Raw genomic sequence first — 19157 nt, 5'->3', positions numbered from 1 at the left:
AGAGGAGGATTGGCAACAGATGTTAGCTCAGGGCTTATCTTCCTCACACACACACAAAAAGAAGAAATAACTGAGTGCCAAGTGTGGTCTTTGATTGGATCCTGGTCTGAACAAGCAAGCTATGCAAGACATTTTGGGGACAACTAGGAAATTTTGAATGTGTTTTGGATTTTAGATGATATATATATATATTTTTTTTTGCTGAGGAGGATTGGCCCTGGGCTAACATCTGTGCCCATCTTCCTCTACTTTATATGTGGGATGCCTGCCACTGCATGGCTTGATAAGCAGTGCATAGGTCTGTGCTCAGGATCCAAACCTGCAAACCCCAGGCCACCAAAGTAGAGTGCTCGAACTTAACCACTACGCCACCGGGCTGGCCCCTTGATGATACTAAAATTTTGCAAGGTGTGATAACGTATAGTGACTACAGGAGAGTGTCCTTAGTTTTCAGAGATACACATTGAAGAAATTTGGACTGAAATGTCCTGATGTCTGTAATTACTGTAAAATACTTCCAAAAATAATAAGACAAAACAAATATGGCAAAATGTTAACACTTTAAAATCTACATAATGAGTATACAGGGGGCCGGCCCCGTGGCTTAGCGGTTAAGTGCACGCGCTCCACTACTGACGGCCCGGGTTCGGATCCCGGGCGCACACCAACGCACCACTTCTCTGGCCATGCTGAGGCCATGTCCCACATACAGCAGCTAGAAGGATGTACAACTATGACATACAACTATCTACTGGGGCTTTGGGGAAAAAAAGGAGGAGGATTGGCAATAGATGTTAGCTCAGAGCTGGTCTTCCTCAGCAAAAAGAGCAGGATTAGCATGGATGTTAGCTCAGGGCTGATCTTCCTCACAAAAAAAAAAAAAAAGAAAGGGTATACAGGTATTTATTTTACTATTCTTTATTTTTCTGAATGTTTGAAATTTTTCACATGAAAATGTTTCATATATACAGATACACATAATAAAGAGAAAAAAATGGAGATATATACACAATAATTCCATTTTAATGCATCTATCCCAAGGAAAAATTTGTTAAGAGAAAAAGAAACAGAAATGCTGAACGGAAGAACCTCACTTTGAACATTCTCCCGCAAGAGCCCGCAAACCTTTTCTGTCACGAGCCAGATGGTAAATATTTTGGGCTTGGCAGGCCAACATGGCCACGGTGCAGACGCTCATCTCTGCCTTGCAGCATGAACGCAGCACAGACACATAAGCAAGTGGTGCAGCCGTGTCCCAGAAGACCTTTATTTATCCACACTCAAATTTGAATTTCATAGAATTTTCATGTTTCACAAAAAGTTGTCCTTCTTTTGATTTTTTTTTCAACCAATTAAAAATGGAGAAACCAATCTTAGGTTGCAGGCTGTTCAACAACAGGCGGCAGGCCAGATTTGGCCCTCGGGCTGTCGTTTGTCAACCGCTGGTCTGCGGAATCTCAATGCAGAAATCTCTTCTAGAAGATTAAGTCATAAGCCAGGGCTATATGCCTCAAGAGGGAGCTAGGTAAATAAGTTATGGATGCTGTTAAAAAGAATAATGGGGATCTATATAGATGCTCGAGACATATAGTGAAGGAAAAAATGTCACAAAGAAAGACATAGTATCCTATCCTCTTTCTATTTTTCAAAAGAATGTTTATTTATCTATCTACCTATGGTGTTTTTTGTGCGTGTATATGAGGAAGATCAGCCCTGAGCTAACATCCGACGCCAATCCTCCTCACGCTACTTTTTTTTTTTTTTTTTTTGCAGAGGAAGATTGGCCCTGGGCTAACATCCGTGCCCATCTTCCTCTACTTTATATGGGACACCGCCACAGCACAGCTTGACAAGCAGTGCGTTGGTGCGCGCCCGGGATCCGAACCTGCAAACCCTTGGGCCGCGGCAGCGGAGTGCGCACACTTAACCGCTGTGCCACCAGGCTGGCCCTATCTATGTTTGTATAGGAAGAAAAACAATGGACAAAGATACACTCCAAATTCGGATGTTAGACAAGAGAAGGGTACAACAAACTTTCTCTTAGTTTGTTATCTTCCATTTGTAGGAATTTTTCAAAAGGAGCATTGTATTTTGTAGAAAGAAAATTAAAAAGAAAGAAAAGGTAGATCTGTAAACACCAACATGAGTTGTCCACCACATATTAGGTGAAAGAAAGCAAGTTGTAGATAATATATATGAAGAGTTTGTCTTTTGTTAAAAAAAGAAAAGGACGCGCATGTACATGCATATCTGTGTCTGTATGTGTGCAGCACAGAGGATTCTAGACAGCAACACAATGTTGCTGTTAACATGGTTACCTCTGGAGACAGAAATTCCACGATGCTGTCTATATGTTGCTTTAGCAGGGGTGGGATCATTTTAAACATCCACTTTCCCCACTAGTCGATTCCCGGGGAAACTGAGAGGTCTGGAAGGGTGACCAGCAAGGTACGTCCCTGGGTTTCCGAGTGGTGAACCCTGGGTGGGGGACATGGAGAACTTACCGCCCCAGTGAGAAGCTCCCACCCGGTGAACTGGAGGGTGTTCTTTTCAGCCATGGTCAACTGAGGGATTATGAGGAAGCTGAAGGTCACGATGAACGAGAAAATGTTGAACTTCAAAAGCCACCTCAGAAAGTTGAAGTAGGAGAGGACGCTGGTTCCGAACTTGCCCCCGATGACCTTGAGCGTCTTCTGCCACGGGCTGACGGAATTGAGCAGTTCCGACAGGCTGTTCTTGGATCTCCGGTACGCCTGGGGTTAGGACACAAAACGAGAGGCTTGATGCCCCCTCAACAAACATCTACTGAGCAGGCCCCCCAAAAGCACCAACAGCCACCATTTCTAGAGCATTCCAGCGTGCCAGGCACCATGTGCAAATGTGATCTCATTTAATCCTCAGGACCATCTCCAAAAGTGAGTGGTTATTGCCTTCCCAGGTTAGCTGTTGAAGGTGACACACACAGTGGCTAAGTTTCCCAAATAACTCAGCACCTTTTGGACCTTCGCACGCCCACCTGGCTCCCCCACGCCTGGACTGACCCAGTTTCTCCGGCTGTCCATGAAACAGCCCTGGCTCCTCTTCCCCCTGGGTTCCCCTCTCATGCCCACTCTGCCAGCCCCCTATTTTCCCCTGCGCTGTGCCCAACTTACTGACGGCCGTCGAGGCTGCCTTACCAGGGAAACGGAGTTCAGACACCGCGCGCAGCAGCGGAGCTCCAGGAGGCCACGGGGCTGCTTGCTTTTCTCTCTGTCCACCACTGTCCTGTGGGGAACGGCAGACGACAGTGAGACACCAGTGCTGTGATGCGCGCCTTCCCCAAATAGTTACTGAGCGCCAACGACGTGCCAGGCACCGTCCCAGGCGGTGAGACAGACAGACGAGCTCCCGGGCGGACGGGGCTGACACCCCAGTTGGAAGAGAAAGAAAATAAGCAATAAATAGAATAATAAAATGGGTAAAAGACACGGGATATTTGACAGTGATTTGTACTATGGGAAACAAAAAGCAAGAACAGAGCAGCGTAAGCAGACCAGAAACGCTGGGCTGTGGCCCGAGTTTCCATTTGAAATAGCGCGATATTTGAGCAAAGTCTCGAGGGGGGGGGGTTCGTGGTATGGAAAAGGGAATGCCCCGTGCATAGGGAACAGCCCGCCTGAACCCCACGGAGGCCCTGACGGCTGGAATGGCATAAGCAGGGGAAGGGAGGAGGGTATGAGTGATATTGTAGAAGGAGGATGGTCCTATGTCAGTGGTTCTCAATCTGGGGAGATTTTGCTCCCCAAGGAACATCTGGCAACGTCTGGAGACTTTTTTGATTGTCAGACTGAGGTAGGGGTGCTACTGACATCTAGTGGGTAGAGGCCAGGGATGCTGCTTACTACCCTACGATAAACAGGACAGCCCCCCACAACAGAGAATGATCCAGCCCCAAATGTCAGGCGTACTGAGGTTGAGAAATCCTGCTGTAAAGTGTTTGCGCCATCATAAGGTGCTTACTGGGTGACAGAGGGAGCCAGGCAGAGTTCGAAACAGAAGAGTCTTTTCAGAAAGATCTAGCCACAATTGGTCTCTTTACCCTCCAATGAACTCACCGCATCTGCTCTACTCTGGCTGTTTCCCGGCTGTCTTTGGTCCACCCCAAACGCCCACTCCCACATCACCGGCTCCCAAGGCTCAGATCAAATGTCGCCCCCTGCTTTGCCCAAGCGGACTGTATCCCTCCTTCTGGTTCTCCCACTGCAATCGCCTTCTCTCTGGCCTGATTTTCCTTCTGTCATTTATAAGTTACTTGTTGACCAATCCATCTCCCCTGCCAGACTTCAAAACTTATCTTTGCAACCTCAGAACAATTGCATCATGGAATTATTATTATTATTTTTTTTTTGTGAGGAAGATCAGCCCTGAGCTAACATCCATGCTAATCCTCCTCTTTCTGCTGAGGAAGACCGGCCCTGAGTTAACATCTGTTGCCAATCCTCCTCCTTTTTTTCCCCAAAGCCCCAGGAGATAGTTGTACGTCACAGTTGCACATCCTTCTAGTTGCTGTATGTGGGACGCGGCCTCAGCATGGCCGGAGAAGCGGTGTGTCAGTGCGCGCCCGGGATCCGAACCCGGGCGGCTGGTAGCAGCGCGCGCACTTAACCGCTAAGCCACCGGGCCGTCCCATCATGGAATTATTTATTAGCACTTGTTGCATCCACTCTACTGGTTTCTACCAACTATTATGAAGGGCAAAAAGAAAAAGAAGAAGGCTGAGGAACAGTAAGTGTAAGGTCTGAAGGCTAAAACAGCCCTCACTCTTGTTAAGCTTCTGAGGTCTATTTTTTTTTGGTAAACTTCTTATTTTAGAATGGTGAGATTTACAGACAAGTTGCAAAAACAGTACAGAAAATTCCCTATACTACTCACCATTTTCCCGTGTTAACCTCTGACATTTTCGTGGTAGGTTTGTCAAAACTAAGAAACTCACACTGGTACATTACAATTACCTAAACTCCACACTATTCTGATTTCACAAGCTTTTCCACCCACGTCCATTTTCCATTTCAGGATCCCATACAGGACACCACACTGCTTTTAGTTGTCATGTCTCTTTGGAACCCTCTAGTCTGTGACAGTTTCTCAGACTTCCCTCGTTTTTGATGACCTTGCCAATTTTGAGGAGTACTGGTTGGGTATTTTGTAGGATGTCCCTCAGTTGGGATTTGCCTGACTTTTTTTCTCTGGCTAGACTGGGGTTATGGGTTTGAGGAGGAAGTACCACAGAGGGGATGTGCCCTTCTGATTACGTATCTCTGAGGATGCTAACCTTGATCACCTGGCCGAGGCAGTGTTAGCCAGACTTCACCACCGGAAAGTTACCTTCCCTCCCTTTCCATCTCTATCTTTCAAAGCAGGTCACTAACCACAGTTCATACCCCAGGCGAGAGGAGAGAGAAACACCTACAAAGATTCCTTGGAATTCTCCTGTCGGGAGATTGTCTCTTCTCTTGCATTTATTTATTTCTCATCTTTCTGAGAAGGGGCAAAAGTAGAAAATTGAGGTTCGCATGAAATCTGGGAAAGAAGAAAAGCTTCTGGTCCATACCTAAGGTTCCTTTTCTCTTCCATGGTCCTTGGCTGATTCCTGATGGCTTTAATTCTGTCTCTAGATGTCATGGGTATCAGAGATGCAATTAACTTTTGTCCTGCAGAAGAAAATAAATGGAGTTTAATATATTTTTGTCCTTTAACAGAACAATAGCATTTTAGAATATGGCACTGAAGTTAGGGCATGTTTTTACAAGAGCACAAAGAGAGAAGCATATACGGAATCAGGGATCCCGCAGGTCACAAATGAAAACAAGACGACAGCATGCGTATGTGTTAAACCTCAAAGCTGAAACAAATGATAATGTTTGCATGCAATTCCAATTCAATGTTTTCCTTTTTCCCGTGACATGAAACATTTAGCAAAGCCAACAAGACCCTGCACCTTTGGTCAGCCTCCTTCTCGTCCCTCTCTTTAATTTCCCGCATCGCTTTCTCTTGCCCCCTGTACTCGAGGCCCCAGCACCTTCTCTACATTTCTTGACTGTTGTCATATGCTCTTCCCCGCTCTGGAACACACGTCCCCCTCTTCTCCCGCTAACTCATAGTCACATTTTGGGTCAGTGTGCTAGATACTGTCTGTCACTACCCCAAAGTCATCTCTCCTTTTTAATGGAATCCCAATTTTGTTTGGGAATTGACCCCCCTTTCCCTCCCATGGCCCTGAGCTTCTGCAGGGTGGGACCCATCTCCAGGCACAGGGGGCAGGTCCCGATGAGTCCAAGTCAGTCCTGATCGTCCTGTCTCCCTTGCAGGTGACTGATTCAGGTACAGTTCTGTGAGGGGGGGGGGTCTGCTCAGGAGCTTCGTGGAAAAGATTTCTTCCTTCTCAAAAAAGCAAAACTCAAAAAAGAAGGAAAGACAGATCCTTCTTCCTCTGGGTGGTGGTGTGTCCGCCTGTGACGCCCGGCACTGCTACCACCGTCTTGTAACAGTGAGGAAGCCAGCTGGAGGGCCAGCTGGGGCAAGGACCGAGGGAGTGGGATGGCTCCCCGGCTGCATGATTGAGCCAGGACTCCTTACTTTAATGACAGTTGAGGTGGAAGGAGAGTCCCAGAAGAGGGCCACCAAATCACTTGGCTGAAGACGAGGAATTTGTGTGTCTCCTGAGAGGGAAGATGGAGTAGACAGAGAGGAAGAAAGGAGAAGGGAGGAGGAAAAAACACAGAGACACGGGGAGACAATAGCAGGAGAGGAGACACCCCAATCTTCACTAAAGGGCTAAACCCACGAAAGGCTTTGGTGTAAGTGGATTTTTTTTCTCTCTTAGAAATCACTGAGAGCGGATGGACTTCATGCCTTGAGTATTATAGAATGAAACAGAAACAGCATCTGTGTTTGGCCTCAGGAGGAGAGAGGCTGGGAGGTCTCAGCTAAGACCTGGTTTCATGGCAGACTTGGCAATGAGAAGCATCCTATGTTGCCGAATCCAGGATAGGGAGGAATTGGAGCAAAGCAGCCCAGTAGTTAAGGTGTCAGGCTTAGGAATCAGGCAGACCTGCATTTGGGTCCCAGATCTTCCAGGCCACTTGATTTCCTTGAGCCTCAGTTTCCTCATCAAGCAAAAGGAATGACAAACATGGCTGTCTCAAAGGTGTGGAGCGTGGGGAAGCAAGTGAAACTAAATTCAATGGATAACAAAAAGAAAGTGCTGGGCGGAGCACCAGGCACATGAAATGAGCTTGATCAAGGTAAGCTCTTGTTAGGGGTTCAATGCTCTCAAAGTGACCCCTTCCTCGGTCTCTAGCATCCTCGGGTCATCTACCAAACCTTCAACCTTCTTGATGTCTTAAAACTAGCAAGCCCTGTGGACACTTGTAAGCCTTCTTTGCTCCTGTTCTAACTCCCTTGCCCCAGGTCTGACTACCTTGGATGTTTTCATGTGAAGTACAAGCAGTGTCTATGCCCACACTTTCCGGGCTACGAAGGGTCTGAGAAATAGATTCATTCAAAGATGTTGAAAACCGTAACAACTGCTTGCCCTTTTTGTCATTCCAGCTGCTGAAAAGCTGTGAGTCTGTCACACCGATGTCAGAAATGGAGGAGACCATACTGAAGCTTGAGTTCACCAGCGTCTTTTCTAGAACAGTCTGATTGGAAGATGGATGGCTTTGGACCCCAGATGGCACATTCTCAACCTCGATGGTGATTTCATTCATTCGGTCATCAGACAGCATCTCTCGCCTTCTCCCAGCCTTGTTCTCCAGGGAGGGCTTCCAAAGGGCTCACACAGCCGTCACACTGGCGTTGCCGGGAACCACCGGGAAAAGTGACGACAATCGCAAAGGGTTGCCCCCTTCACATTTTTTTAAATGCCACAATGAGATCGCCAAAGCCAGCCCCACACAAATCACAACATAACCCCCCACATCGACACCAGGGGGGTCTCCTCGTGGAGAGGTGTGTTTTCCCACAGAGACTTCTATCTCCGTAGCTAGGTAAGAAATCGGAAGCAGAATTCTTTATTAAAGACAAAGGGATTCTAGAAACAGAAGGCAAGGGTTCTTCTAAATGACTCATAATCAAAGGGCAAGATTTTCTTTTTAATTTGATGCCTCTGGCCTAAAACTTATATTTATTATTTTACATGCCTATATAAATCTAGGTGGGTTTATAGTGAAATGATTATTATCTCCTGACTGCCTTGGGTGGCGAACCTGCCTCCCGATATCCATTCTCTCTTTTTCTCCTGCCAGAAGAAACCTCCATTACAACTATTCCAGCTAAGGGTGGATCCTTTGTGGCTAAGGGTGGATCCTTTGTGGCTAAGGGTGGACCTATGACCCCATTTTGGCCAATGAGACATGTGGCTTCCAGGAATGCTCTTTAAAAGGTGAGAGTTTCCTGTTTCACTTTTTGCCTGTCACCATTTCTCCTTCTTCCTGACCAGAGGCTGCCATTTTGAAAACAAGAGGACAAACATTCACCTGCTAAGGATGGTGGATAAAGAAGCTATAGAAGGAGCCTCAGTCCTCAAGAGCATCAAGGGCAGAGGTGTCGTACAAACTTTGGACTCCCTCCTTCCACGCTTCTTGTTACATGGGAAAAATCAATCCCTTTACTGCTAAGCCGCTGTCCTGTTTCAGGGCCAGGAACCTGAACACAATTCCTACCCAATAGACCTGATTTGGAAGTCACCTCAGCCAAGTTTATTTAACTGGGGAGAAACTGGGGCTCAGAGAAATGAACTGACCCCCCTCATCACATTCTCATGAAATGGCACGACTGGACAGAGCTCTACGCCTTCTCCCCACCGAGGATAACTCACAGTAACAATACCAGCCATTACTGCCGGCCAAGTGCTTTAAATAGAGTCTATCATTTCATTCGCATAATCGCCCTGTGAAGTAGGTCCTACACTCAACCCCATTTTATAGCAGAAAACTGAGGCTCCAAGAGGTTATTAGCCTAAGTTCACAAACCCAGCAAGTAGGAGAGCTGGGGGTGACACCCAGGTCTGTCTGGCCCCAAAGTGGGGCCTCTTAACCACGTCACCCTGGCCCTTTCCTGTAACAAGATGCTGATGTATCATTCATTCCTACAAATAAATGAATATCTGAGGGCCTACTATGTGCCAGGCGCTTCCTAGGTGCACAGCACAATCCATTAAAGTGACTCTTTATCAGGAGGCTGTATGTGGTTTGAGAATTAAAACCGATGCAAAACAAAATCCTGAAGGAAAAAAACGGTGAAGAAAACTAGGTTCAACTTTGGGTCTTCTCTTTCTTTACTTCTCTCTGCCTTCTGGGGACTCTTCTTTTCCCAGAGGCCCCTAGACCTCATGCTGGCTGGATGGAGCAGTCTCTAAAGTGTAAAGGCATTTCTTTCCCTGGTAGCTAAAGCCATTCTCTGCTCCAGCGGGAACCAAATGGAGAGCATAATCCTTTATATCCCGGTGGTTTTCTCTCCCGGTAGCCATAACGACCCTTGTGGGAGATACAGGAACCCTTGAGAAGACTCATAAAGAAGGAGGCTAAAGGTTATCCCACAGGTTCAGGAGCCGGAAGGTGAAAGAGAGTTTTAAGTCATGGGGCCCCTCGATTTGCGTTATTATATAGAAGAGGCTGTCGGTTTATTCCTTGTTGTTCACAGATTTGCCTCTCGGTTCCAGCATTCTCTGACCTCTCTCCTCTGTTGCTTCCTTTTAATTTCTTAGTCTCTGCCTCTAATCAGACCTTCATCACCACACATGGTGGTCCTTACAGAGCTTCCTAACTGATTCCAGAAACTTCTGTCTTTCACCAGTCTGATGGCTCCTACACTCTACCATCATAATAATTATATGATGATTCAGAAAAATTTTGATCAATGCACTGCCACCTCACCAACACATGTATTAGCCACGGGCTGGACATGTGACCCAGGCTTCTTTTCTATGGTAAAAATGACGGGCCCATGTGTAGACATGTTCCCCAAATTGGTCTGGACAGACTCTTTCCTCAGCTTTGACTGACAGACCCAGGGAGAAAGAAAGAATGTCCAATGATATTGCTGAGCTGAGGGCGTGTATCTAGGCCTGCTGTTGGTCATGCTCCCCAGCCTGTGGAGAAGGAAATTAAACAAGAAATAGGAAATAAATTAAGGAAGTCCTGCATCAGTTACCACACCAGAGGCCAAGAGGAAATGGCAACGTCAGCATTGCCTAGAACACATTCCGTCTCCAGGGTTGATTTTTTGGCCACTGTCCATTTAAGCCTTACCTTCAGGTGACTTGTGCCAATCATATCCAGACAAGGGTGGGTCTCCATAAGCTGGGCCGAGGCTACTTTCCCCCACAAATGCAGGGTTCACTGGAATGAAGAGGCAGGAGACATCGTCAATTAATCCCACCACACAGGTATTACTGAGCACACATGGTCAGTAAGGCTGAGATCGTGACCTTGAGGTTCTGACAGACTAATGATTAAGCACTTGGGTGGAAAAGAGGACATGAATATGAAAACAGTGCGGTTAAATACAAACAGCCTGATGAATGGTTTTCATTGGACTACAAGCCATGCTTAAACGAATAGTTACACTGAGATCCAGGACATACCCAAACATGTATATCTGAAAAGTAAGTTTCACAAGACAGTACTTTGCTTGACTACATAAACAGCACTCTGGTATATTATTCTATTCCAATCTTTTCAATTTCATTTTTAAAAATTAATTTCACAACTTGTATGGGTTACAGCTCAAGAGTTTGAAAAATACTTGTCTAGGGGTTGGGATGAATAGGCAGAACACAGAAGGTTTTTAGAGCAGTGAAAATACCGTGTATGATACCGTATTGATGGATACATGTCATTATATATTTGTCCAAACCATAGAACGTACAACACCAAGAGTGGACCCTGATGTAAACTATGGACTCGGGGTGATTATGATGTGTCAATGTAGGTTCATCAGTTGTAACAAATGTCCCACTCTGGTGTGAGTTGTTGATAATGGAGGAGGCTGTGCATGTGTGGGGTCAAGGGGTATATGGAAATCTCTCTACCTTCTGCTCAATTTTACTGTGAACCTAAAACTGCTCTCAAAAATTGTCTTGAGGGGCCGGCCCAGTTAAGTTCACATGCTCTGCTTTGGTGGCCCAGGGTTTGCAGGTTGAAATCCCGGGCACAGACCTACCCACCGCTTATCAAGCCATGCTGTGCCAAGCATCCCACATATAAAGTAGAGGGAGATGGGCACAGATCTTAGCCCAGGTTCAATCTTCCTTAGCAAAAAGAGGAAGATTGGCAATAGATGTTAGCTCAGGGCTATTCTTCCTCACCAAAAAAAAAGGTCTTGAGATAATTATTTTTTAATTATTATTTTGGAGCATGTAAAAATCAGGAGGTTTCACATAAAAACCCAGATTTCTGGCTTCTTTAGAAAAATCTATGGATCTGGCCACACTGAGCCCACATTTCTGCATGTCCACAATGAGCCGAACCTGAACACTGGCAACCTCACAGAGGCACAAGGCACACATGCCCTGGTTTTCCACAACCCCTACCCAGCCTGCTTTGATAACTGATGACACTGCTTGTCTCTCTAGACATTGAGTTCTCAGCCCTTGTTGAGATGATGTAAGGTGGTGTCTGAAGGAGAAGGGATTAACCAATTCCTCTATTGCTCTAAATCTCTAATGACTGCGTCCCCAAGTCCACCAAATTTTACTTTCTTCCCAGAATATGATCCTCATCTTCACAAATGCTTACCATAGCCAGTTCCAGGAGCACCTGGCACAGAGCGGCCATATGGATTTGCCATCTCCATGGAATTCATTTCAATGCTTCCAGGGTAACCTTCATTCTCTCTCTCAAGGATGCCCAAGGGGCCATCATCCCCATGACGAAATGAGGGCCGGATTGAAGATGTTCTGCTGAGAAACCTGAAATCCCAAAATGATGGATCAATATCCATCCAGTAGCGTGGTAAGGATGGTTGTCCATCCATCCATCCATTCCACAGATGCCAACTGAATGCCAACCATGTGTTAGGCATGGGCTAGGGTGAAGACACAAAGATAAAGACATGGATATCTACCTCCCAGTACAATCTGGGAGAGCTCGTTAGACAGAGCAATTATAATACGAGTAGAAACTGATAAATATCAGAAGACAGGCCCAAGGAGTTCAGAGGAAGGAGAGAATTCTGGCTGGGAGATTTACACAGAAAAGAGACATCCGAGCTGGGGTTGGAAGGACAAATTCATACATAAAGAGTCAGGAGGAGGACCTTACAAGGATGAAGAACGGCAAAAATAAAGGTGTGAGACAGAAAGTGCTGAATATATAAGGGGAATGCTGTGAAAATCAATTAACCTGGAGCAATGGTTCTCAATTTTATATGTATACCAATTCCCAGCCCCACTCCAGAAAATTAAATCAGAAGCTCTGAAAGATGTGCCCAGACATCTGTAGTGTTTTTAAAGTTCCCCAAGTAATCAGGTAATTCTAAGGATCAGCCAGGGTCAAGGTCAAGAACCACTGACCTAGAGTATAGGGTGGAGGAAGGGAGGGGACAGGAGAAGTGGGGGGTCAAGTCAGGCCGGTCTTTGGCTGGCATCTTACAATTAGCCTGTGCATCCTCATTCCTAAATGTTGTCAGAGGTGAGGCAGTGCGGCCTTTTGCCCAAGGGTCATGGGGAACCATGGAAGATGAGAAGTAAAGTAGTGACAGGGTCAAAGGTGCATTCTGGAGTGATGGATCAGGCAGGGGGGATAAGACCAAGGAGGACATTTTGACCTGGTCCTGTAACTCTGCTGTTTAGGACCTGAAGATATTTTGACCCTACTGCACACCCAAATCCCATATCCTTGTTCCTAGAGATAAACACAAGCCATTAGTTTTTGTTGAATTCATATTACTAGCAGAAATAGCACATGCAAAACAAGACCCAAATTAGTTAAAAGTTCACATGGTAAAATTTGTTATAGATTTTTTAAAAGCCTGACTAAAGAATCACATCTTGTTGGCAATACGAATGTTGAAAAATTTAACCCAGGAAAAATTAGATCTGGTAGAACTAAGTCAAAACTAACACTGTCAATGTCCAGAAATGCACCTAGTAAAATCCGTCAGTGACCAAAAGTTGATGGAAGATTAAAATCTTTTTGACAAAATTCAGATATACAGAATCTGAAGCAAGAAAAATTGGACTTAATTTTTTAAAATGGCCTTAAGGGAACACCGACAATAGCAAAAACTATAATTGATAAAATTTGATGAAAACAACAACAATGCAGAAGATCAATGAACCAAATCTGCTGTAAACATGAAAAGTGATCAATTCTGATAACAATAATTTCACTAAAATAAAAATGAAAGTGGAAAAAAATCAGGAGTGGCTCAACCATCTTGTATAAAGAAAACCAAGTGAGGAATTAAATAGACTTCATGGAGTTAGATCTTCAAAAGATTTTCTTGATTAAAAAGCATTCCTGTTGATAAAATTCTAGTTAAAATGTTGGGGTTCATAACTATCAAGTCTTACCCCTAACCCTATAGGCAAAGGCGCAGGATGGAAACAGTGGGGATCTAAGTGTCTCGCAGGGATTGGATAGGAAGAGGTAGGGGACTTGGGAGGATGTTATCCAAGCAAGAGGTGATGAAAGATTATGTTCAGGTAAGGGCTTGAAGCCTCAGGCTGAGAGTCCATGGCCCAGGTGAGGTCTACAGGTAGGTATGAAAGGTTAACCACAACTTCAGATCTTAGAAACCATCATACATGTCCCTAACCCAAACAATGCCAACCAAGTTCCATTGACTTGATGACCCAGCACTTAGCCCCCACCCCCAATGGAGAGAGATGCCTGCACTTACTCCCTAGTCATTTCTGGGGTCTCAGAGGAGCCATAATCAGGACCATCCTCAGCATCTGGGTAATCAGGCTCCCCCCAAAAGTTTGAAGGGTTCCGATTGTTCTCAGCTCCAGGGTAGTCTGGTTCCCCAAAAATGTTTGGAGAGTTAGCTTCATTCTCAGCACCTGGATAATCAGGCTGCTCCCGAGAGTCTCTATATGGACTGATTCTGGAACCAGCATATTCTGAATTCCCTCTGGAGCCTGGATGGTTGGAATTGGCTCTGAGGCCAGGATGGTGAGAGTTTCTCTGAGCTCCAGGGTAGTCTGGTTCTCCCATGGGGTCAAGAAAATCAGGATTTGTTCTGGATCGTGCATAGTTTCCACTGCTTCTGGAACCTGCAAAGTCAGGACTTCGTTGAGATTCAGAGTAGTCTGGCTCTCTGGATGAGCCTGGACGGTATGGATTGCTCCCAGATCCAATATAATCCGGCTCTGCTAGAGATTTGGGATAGTCTGAACTTCTTCTGGAGTCTTCAGAGTATGGGTTGCTCCTGATGCGAGGATAGTCTGGATCACTCTGAGATCCAGGATAATCTGGTTCTGCTAGAGACCCAGGATAGTCTGGACTTGTTCTGGAGTCTTCAGAGTATGGGTTCCTCCTGGTGCTGGGGTAATCTGAGTTGTTCAGAGGACCTGGAGAATCTGAATAATCCCGAGTTTTCAAATACCCTTGCGTATAGTTCCGAGACCTTGAAGAGTCAGAGTATTCTGGATCTTCCTCATACCCGTTATTCCTGTAGTAGGCAGACATGCTGGTATAGATTCTTTACCCTGGAGTGTTAAAATGTTCCTGCATTTGCAGTTACTCAGGGCTCTTTTTTTGTTATCTGAAAAACAAAAAGGAAGGAACAGTCAGATTTTTTCCTTTCTTCCCTGCAGAGATTGCTGGTTATCTTCCAGTATCTGTTCTCCTGTCTTTCATAGTCGGGTGCACAGCTGCCTGGAATAAAGACTATGTTTCCCAGCCTCCTGTGCACCCAGGTGTGGCCATGAGAAGGGTCAATAAGATGTGAGCAGAAGCTATATATACAATATATATATTCCAGGTTGTGCTGTTAAAGGGAAGGAGTCTTCTGCCCTTTCTCAGTCTTCTTACTTCCAGCGGGCTGGAACGTGGAAATGACGGGCACCATGTTGGGCACACACACAGAGGCAGCACCCACCATAGGGAGAGCAGCCCAACAGATGGAAGAAGCCAGTGACTTCATAGACCAGCGCCAACACATCAGCTTGGACTTTTATGTAAAGAAAGAAAGAAACTTTTATCTTATGTAAACCACTGTGTTTTTTGGGTCTCTGATACATGTGGCCAAACTTACATCCTGACCAATACAATCCCTCAATTGGGAGGGAAAGGAACAATGAACCAAAAGATTGGAAGGAACAGGCCTTTTGAGCACTCTGATTGCACTAGTGGTTCTCAGGCTCAAGGTATAAATCAGTATAAGTGCACAAAGGAAGAACAGTCGATGGTAACTAGAGGACTTGGGTAGGGAGACAATTGCTACCATCTCTTCCACTTTATGACTTTATGATAATGAAAATATGACTTTATGAGTTCCCTGAGCTTTGATCCATAGACCTGGCATACTTTCAAATCAGAAGTGATTGGAGAGTTGATTTCTAAGTGTGCTGGATATCTGTTGTTTTTACTTGCCTACTTCCCACTTCTCCTTTTGGCCTCGTGCCCTGATTTTCCTCTGGGCATCTGCCCATCCCCCACTCTTGATCCAGGTGATTCAGGAAGGGCTGATTGCATTCCTGATTGGGAGGATGGCCACATGACCCAGGCCTGGCCAATCAGTGTGCACCATGCCCCTGGCCACAGGGTTTGGTTCCGGAGTGGGCACATAACCTAAGTCAGTCTTCTAGGACCTTGACTAGACTAACTGGGATAGACATGCTATTGTTTCACTAGGGTTGCTACAGTGACAGAATGTAAGCCTGGAACTGCTGGTGTAGGGTCAGTAGGAACAGTGACGAAAATAATAAGTAGGGGAGAAAATTTAAAGGAAGAATCAATAGGATTTGTGGACTGACCGGATATGGGAAGGGTGAGAGGTAAGGAAAATAAAAGACAAAAATATCTCCATAGTTTCAAACCAGCATTAGATGAATGGTGATGCCTTTGAAACAAGGCAGTAGATCATTTGTAAAGTTCAGCCAATGTTTACAAGTTTATCTCTAGGCAAACTTCAAGTGTTAGACTTTTTGTTGAGAAATCAGATCTAAAAACAATATTAACTTTCTGCCATCACCTATAGTCTTAGAATGTTCACTTGCCAACTCAGTTCTATATTTCTCAGCATGGTGGAAGTCCATGTTCTTTAATTCCTTGCCCAGCATCTTTTTTTCTCTTTTGTGGTCACACTTTTCCTTGAGTAACAGCCCCATTCTCAGTCCTTGTGGGCCAGGTGTGGACATACTATCCAATCAGGATTATTTTCTTCCTGGCCACAGTGATTGAGTCAGGGTATATAACCCAGTCAGGACTAACGCGATTCAATTCTGGGAGTTTTGTCAGGACTGTTGGGAAGAGAGAAGCTCTCTCTTTCTGCTGGACCTGGAGTTAGGAAGTTATAAGCCAGAAGCTGCCAGTGGTCACAAGGAGGAGGCCTGCCTGAGAGTGGTGCCAACTCAGAAGAGAACATAGCCAAGAGACAAAGAGAAAGAAGGATCAATGCTGATGACATCAGTTAAGCACCTGAATCCAGCCATGCCTGAAGGCAGCCAACCACCAGATACTTGAGTCATTACATTCCTTTTTGACTTAAGTTAGTTTGAGTTGGGTTTCTGTCATTTGCAAATGAAAAAGAATTCTGACTAGTATGCTATACTTTGCAAACAAACATCTACACAAACTGTGAGTGCTATGAAGACTAGATGCTATGTTTTATTGCTAATTATTTTTCATGACATGGAAAATGAACCCATTTATTTATCTATATGGTAAGACCATAAATTAACATATTTATGGTCTAGGACTTCCATGGCCTACCAAACCCTAGCTGTTAAGTCTAACAAGCTAAATGATGCCTACTAAATTCAAGAAAGTAAGAACTGGTACAGTATCAGCCTAAGAGAAATGAATATGTCCACCAAAAGGCAACAAGAGTGTTCACAGCAGCTGTTTTTTAAAAATAAATGCCAGAAATTGGAAACAACCCAAATGTCATTCAACAGTAGAAGAAGTATATAAATTGAGACATATTCATACGATGAAACACTACACAGCAGTAACAAAGACTGAACTTCTGTTACTTGCAAAGACATGGATGCGTCTCACAGATGTAAAGATGATTAAAAGAGTCGGATTCAAAAGAGTACATACTACATAACAACTCCACAAAGTTCAAGGACAGGCAAACTAATAAATGGTGCAGGAAGTCAGAATAGCATACCTTGGGGAAGGGAGGGGAGGGGAAATGACAATGGGGAGCCTCTGGGGAGCTGGACATGTTGTGTATCTTGATCTGGGTGATGGTTACATGGGGGTACATATATGTGTGTGTGTGTGTACAAATTCATCAAGTACACTTAAGAACTGTGCACATCTCTTTAAATATAATACTCCTTAGTTTTAAAAAGAAAAGGAAAATGAAAAAGAATTAAACTAGAAGTCAGACCATAAAACCTTCTATTTCCTTACAGGGCCATCATACCAACTGAAAAAAAAAAGAATGGTCCTGGCTCACAAACGTTTCCACTTTTCTTATATATACATCACAGAAAATCTGAATTAATGAAAGCAAAAGCTAGCTGAGGGCAGGACACATTACCTGAATTGAATGGTCTGCCTGTGCGATGCTGTAAAATGAAAATGGTTGGGAACCCAGCCCTTGGCATCAAGTATAACTGGGTTTAGTTTCCATCTGTTGGCTGTGTGGACTTGGGCAAGCCACTGAACCTCTCTGAGTCTATTTCCTCACTCATCCAATACTGACAACAATATCTCATAGGCTCCTTGTAAGGAATGAGCAAGACAAGGCACAGAAAGCTGCTGGCACCAAGGAAGCATCCACTGAACAGAAGCTATTATCCACCGCTATTTTTATTTGTGTGTAGTGTAAACCCCGGCAACTTCCAAAAGAGGCAGGAGTTGGTAGACAGTAAAAGTCTTGCACTCACCCAGGACATGATTAAAAAAATAGAAAATGGTTTATAATAAAGTAGGGGGGGAGCCATTCTACAAAATTCCCAGGTTGACATAGGGACTGTTTCTGAGAATTACATTTTGCTGTGAGCTTCTTATGAGCCCATGAAAGGGAATCATGATTTCATGATTCCATGAAAAGGAATCATGACAGGTGATCTAATATTCACTACTTGTGAAAAAGAGGAAGTATACCAGTTTTTCAAGAGGGCCACACCTCTTCCCAGGATGAATTTCTGAAAAGAATGTACTATGAGAACCCTTCCAAAGGGATCAGATAACCACCTAATAAAGTCAGGGCTCAAGGTCACCAGCAAAGAGCTCAGAAGCTCTGGCAACTACAGGCTGAGCTGCAGGGGTAGAGCGGGGAGGAGACACTGCAAGCCTCAGCTCACTGCGAGGAGGTGAGCATCCCCCTTGCAGAAAGGCAGTGGATACGGGGATTTCCGGCCAGTGGGCTGTGAGCATAAGTGGCTGTGTCACTTCTAAGCCAAAGCATTTAAGAGCCGAAATACAACCCTCTAGCTCCCTTTTCCCCTGCAGTGGCAACCAGTGGCATTTCAGACAGGGACCCGTTCACCAGCCTGGGTTCCTGCATGACTAAATGGAGCAGAGCCCACCCCCACCAACCCACCATAGCTTTCCATGAGCAAGAAATGAACTTTTATGATATAAGGCATGGAGATTTTGAGTTTGTTTCTTGATGCAGCAGAGCTTTGGTCTTTGTTTAGAATCTTTGACAAATTCATTTATATATAGATATTCATATAACACACACATAAACAGACAGGTAGATATGTAAGTAAATAGACAGACAAGTAGACGATAGATAGATAGATGATAGATAGATAGATAGATAGATAGATAAATAGATAGATGGATAGATGGATGTTATATGCGATCAGCCAACAATTAGTTTCAAGTCTGTTGCTACAATTCTCTGCTCTACTGCTGTCAGTTGACAAGAGCTTGTGTATTGCATGTCTTTTTCACAGTCCAGGCAGGAATGGCTCTCTAACCGCTATCGGCTGCACTGGAACAAATTCCTAAACAAAAGCAAAGCTGAACCAAAGAAAA

At 44.8% G+C, this 19157-nt stretch overlaps 1 protein-coding gene across 3 annotated transcripts in view; it reads right to left on the bottom strand.

Moving 5' to 3' along the window:
- The window catches only part of TMC5 (transmembrane channel like 5), a 71837-nt gene that overhangs the window by 30730 nt on the left and 21950 nt on the right, over positions 1–19157 (bottom strand). For all 3 annotated transcript variants that reach the window (XM_087417052.1, XM_087417051.1, XM_014796322.2), the window contains exons 2-7: positions 13888–14754; positions 11781–11953; positions 10293–10382; positions 5591–5690; positions 3177–3264; positions 2505–2753 (exon numbers count right to left, since the gene is read on the bottom strand). In XM_087417052.1, the coding sequence (XP_087273178.1) occupies positions 2505–2753; positions 3177–3264; positions 5591–5690; positions 10293–10382; positions 11781–11953; positions 13888–14678 (1491 nt within the window). In that variant the 5' untranslated portion in view covers positions 14679–14754. The remainder of the gene's footprint in view (positions 1–2504; positions 2754–3176; positions 3265–5590; positions 5691–10292; positions 10383–11780; positions 11954–13887; positions 14755–19157) is intronic.

Source organism: Ceratotherium simum, chromosome 26, assembly GCF_057802395.1.
Source record: "Ceratotherium simum simum isolate JZ-2026a chromosome 26, ASM5780239v1, whole genome shotgun sequence".
NCBI classification, from domain to species: domain Eukaryota; kingdom Metazoa; phylum Chordata; class Mammalia; order Perissodactyla; family Rhinocerotidae; genus Ceratotherium; species Ceratotherium simum.
This window is presented reverse-complemented; position numbering and strand designations above follow the sequence as displayed.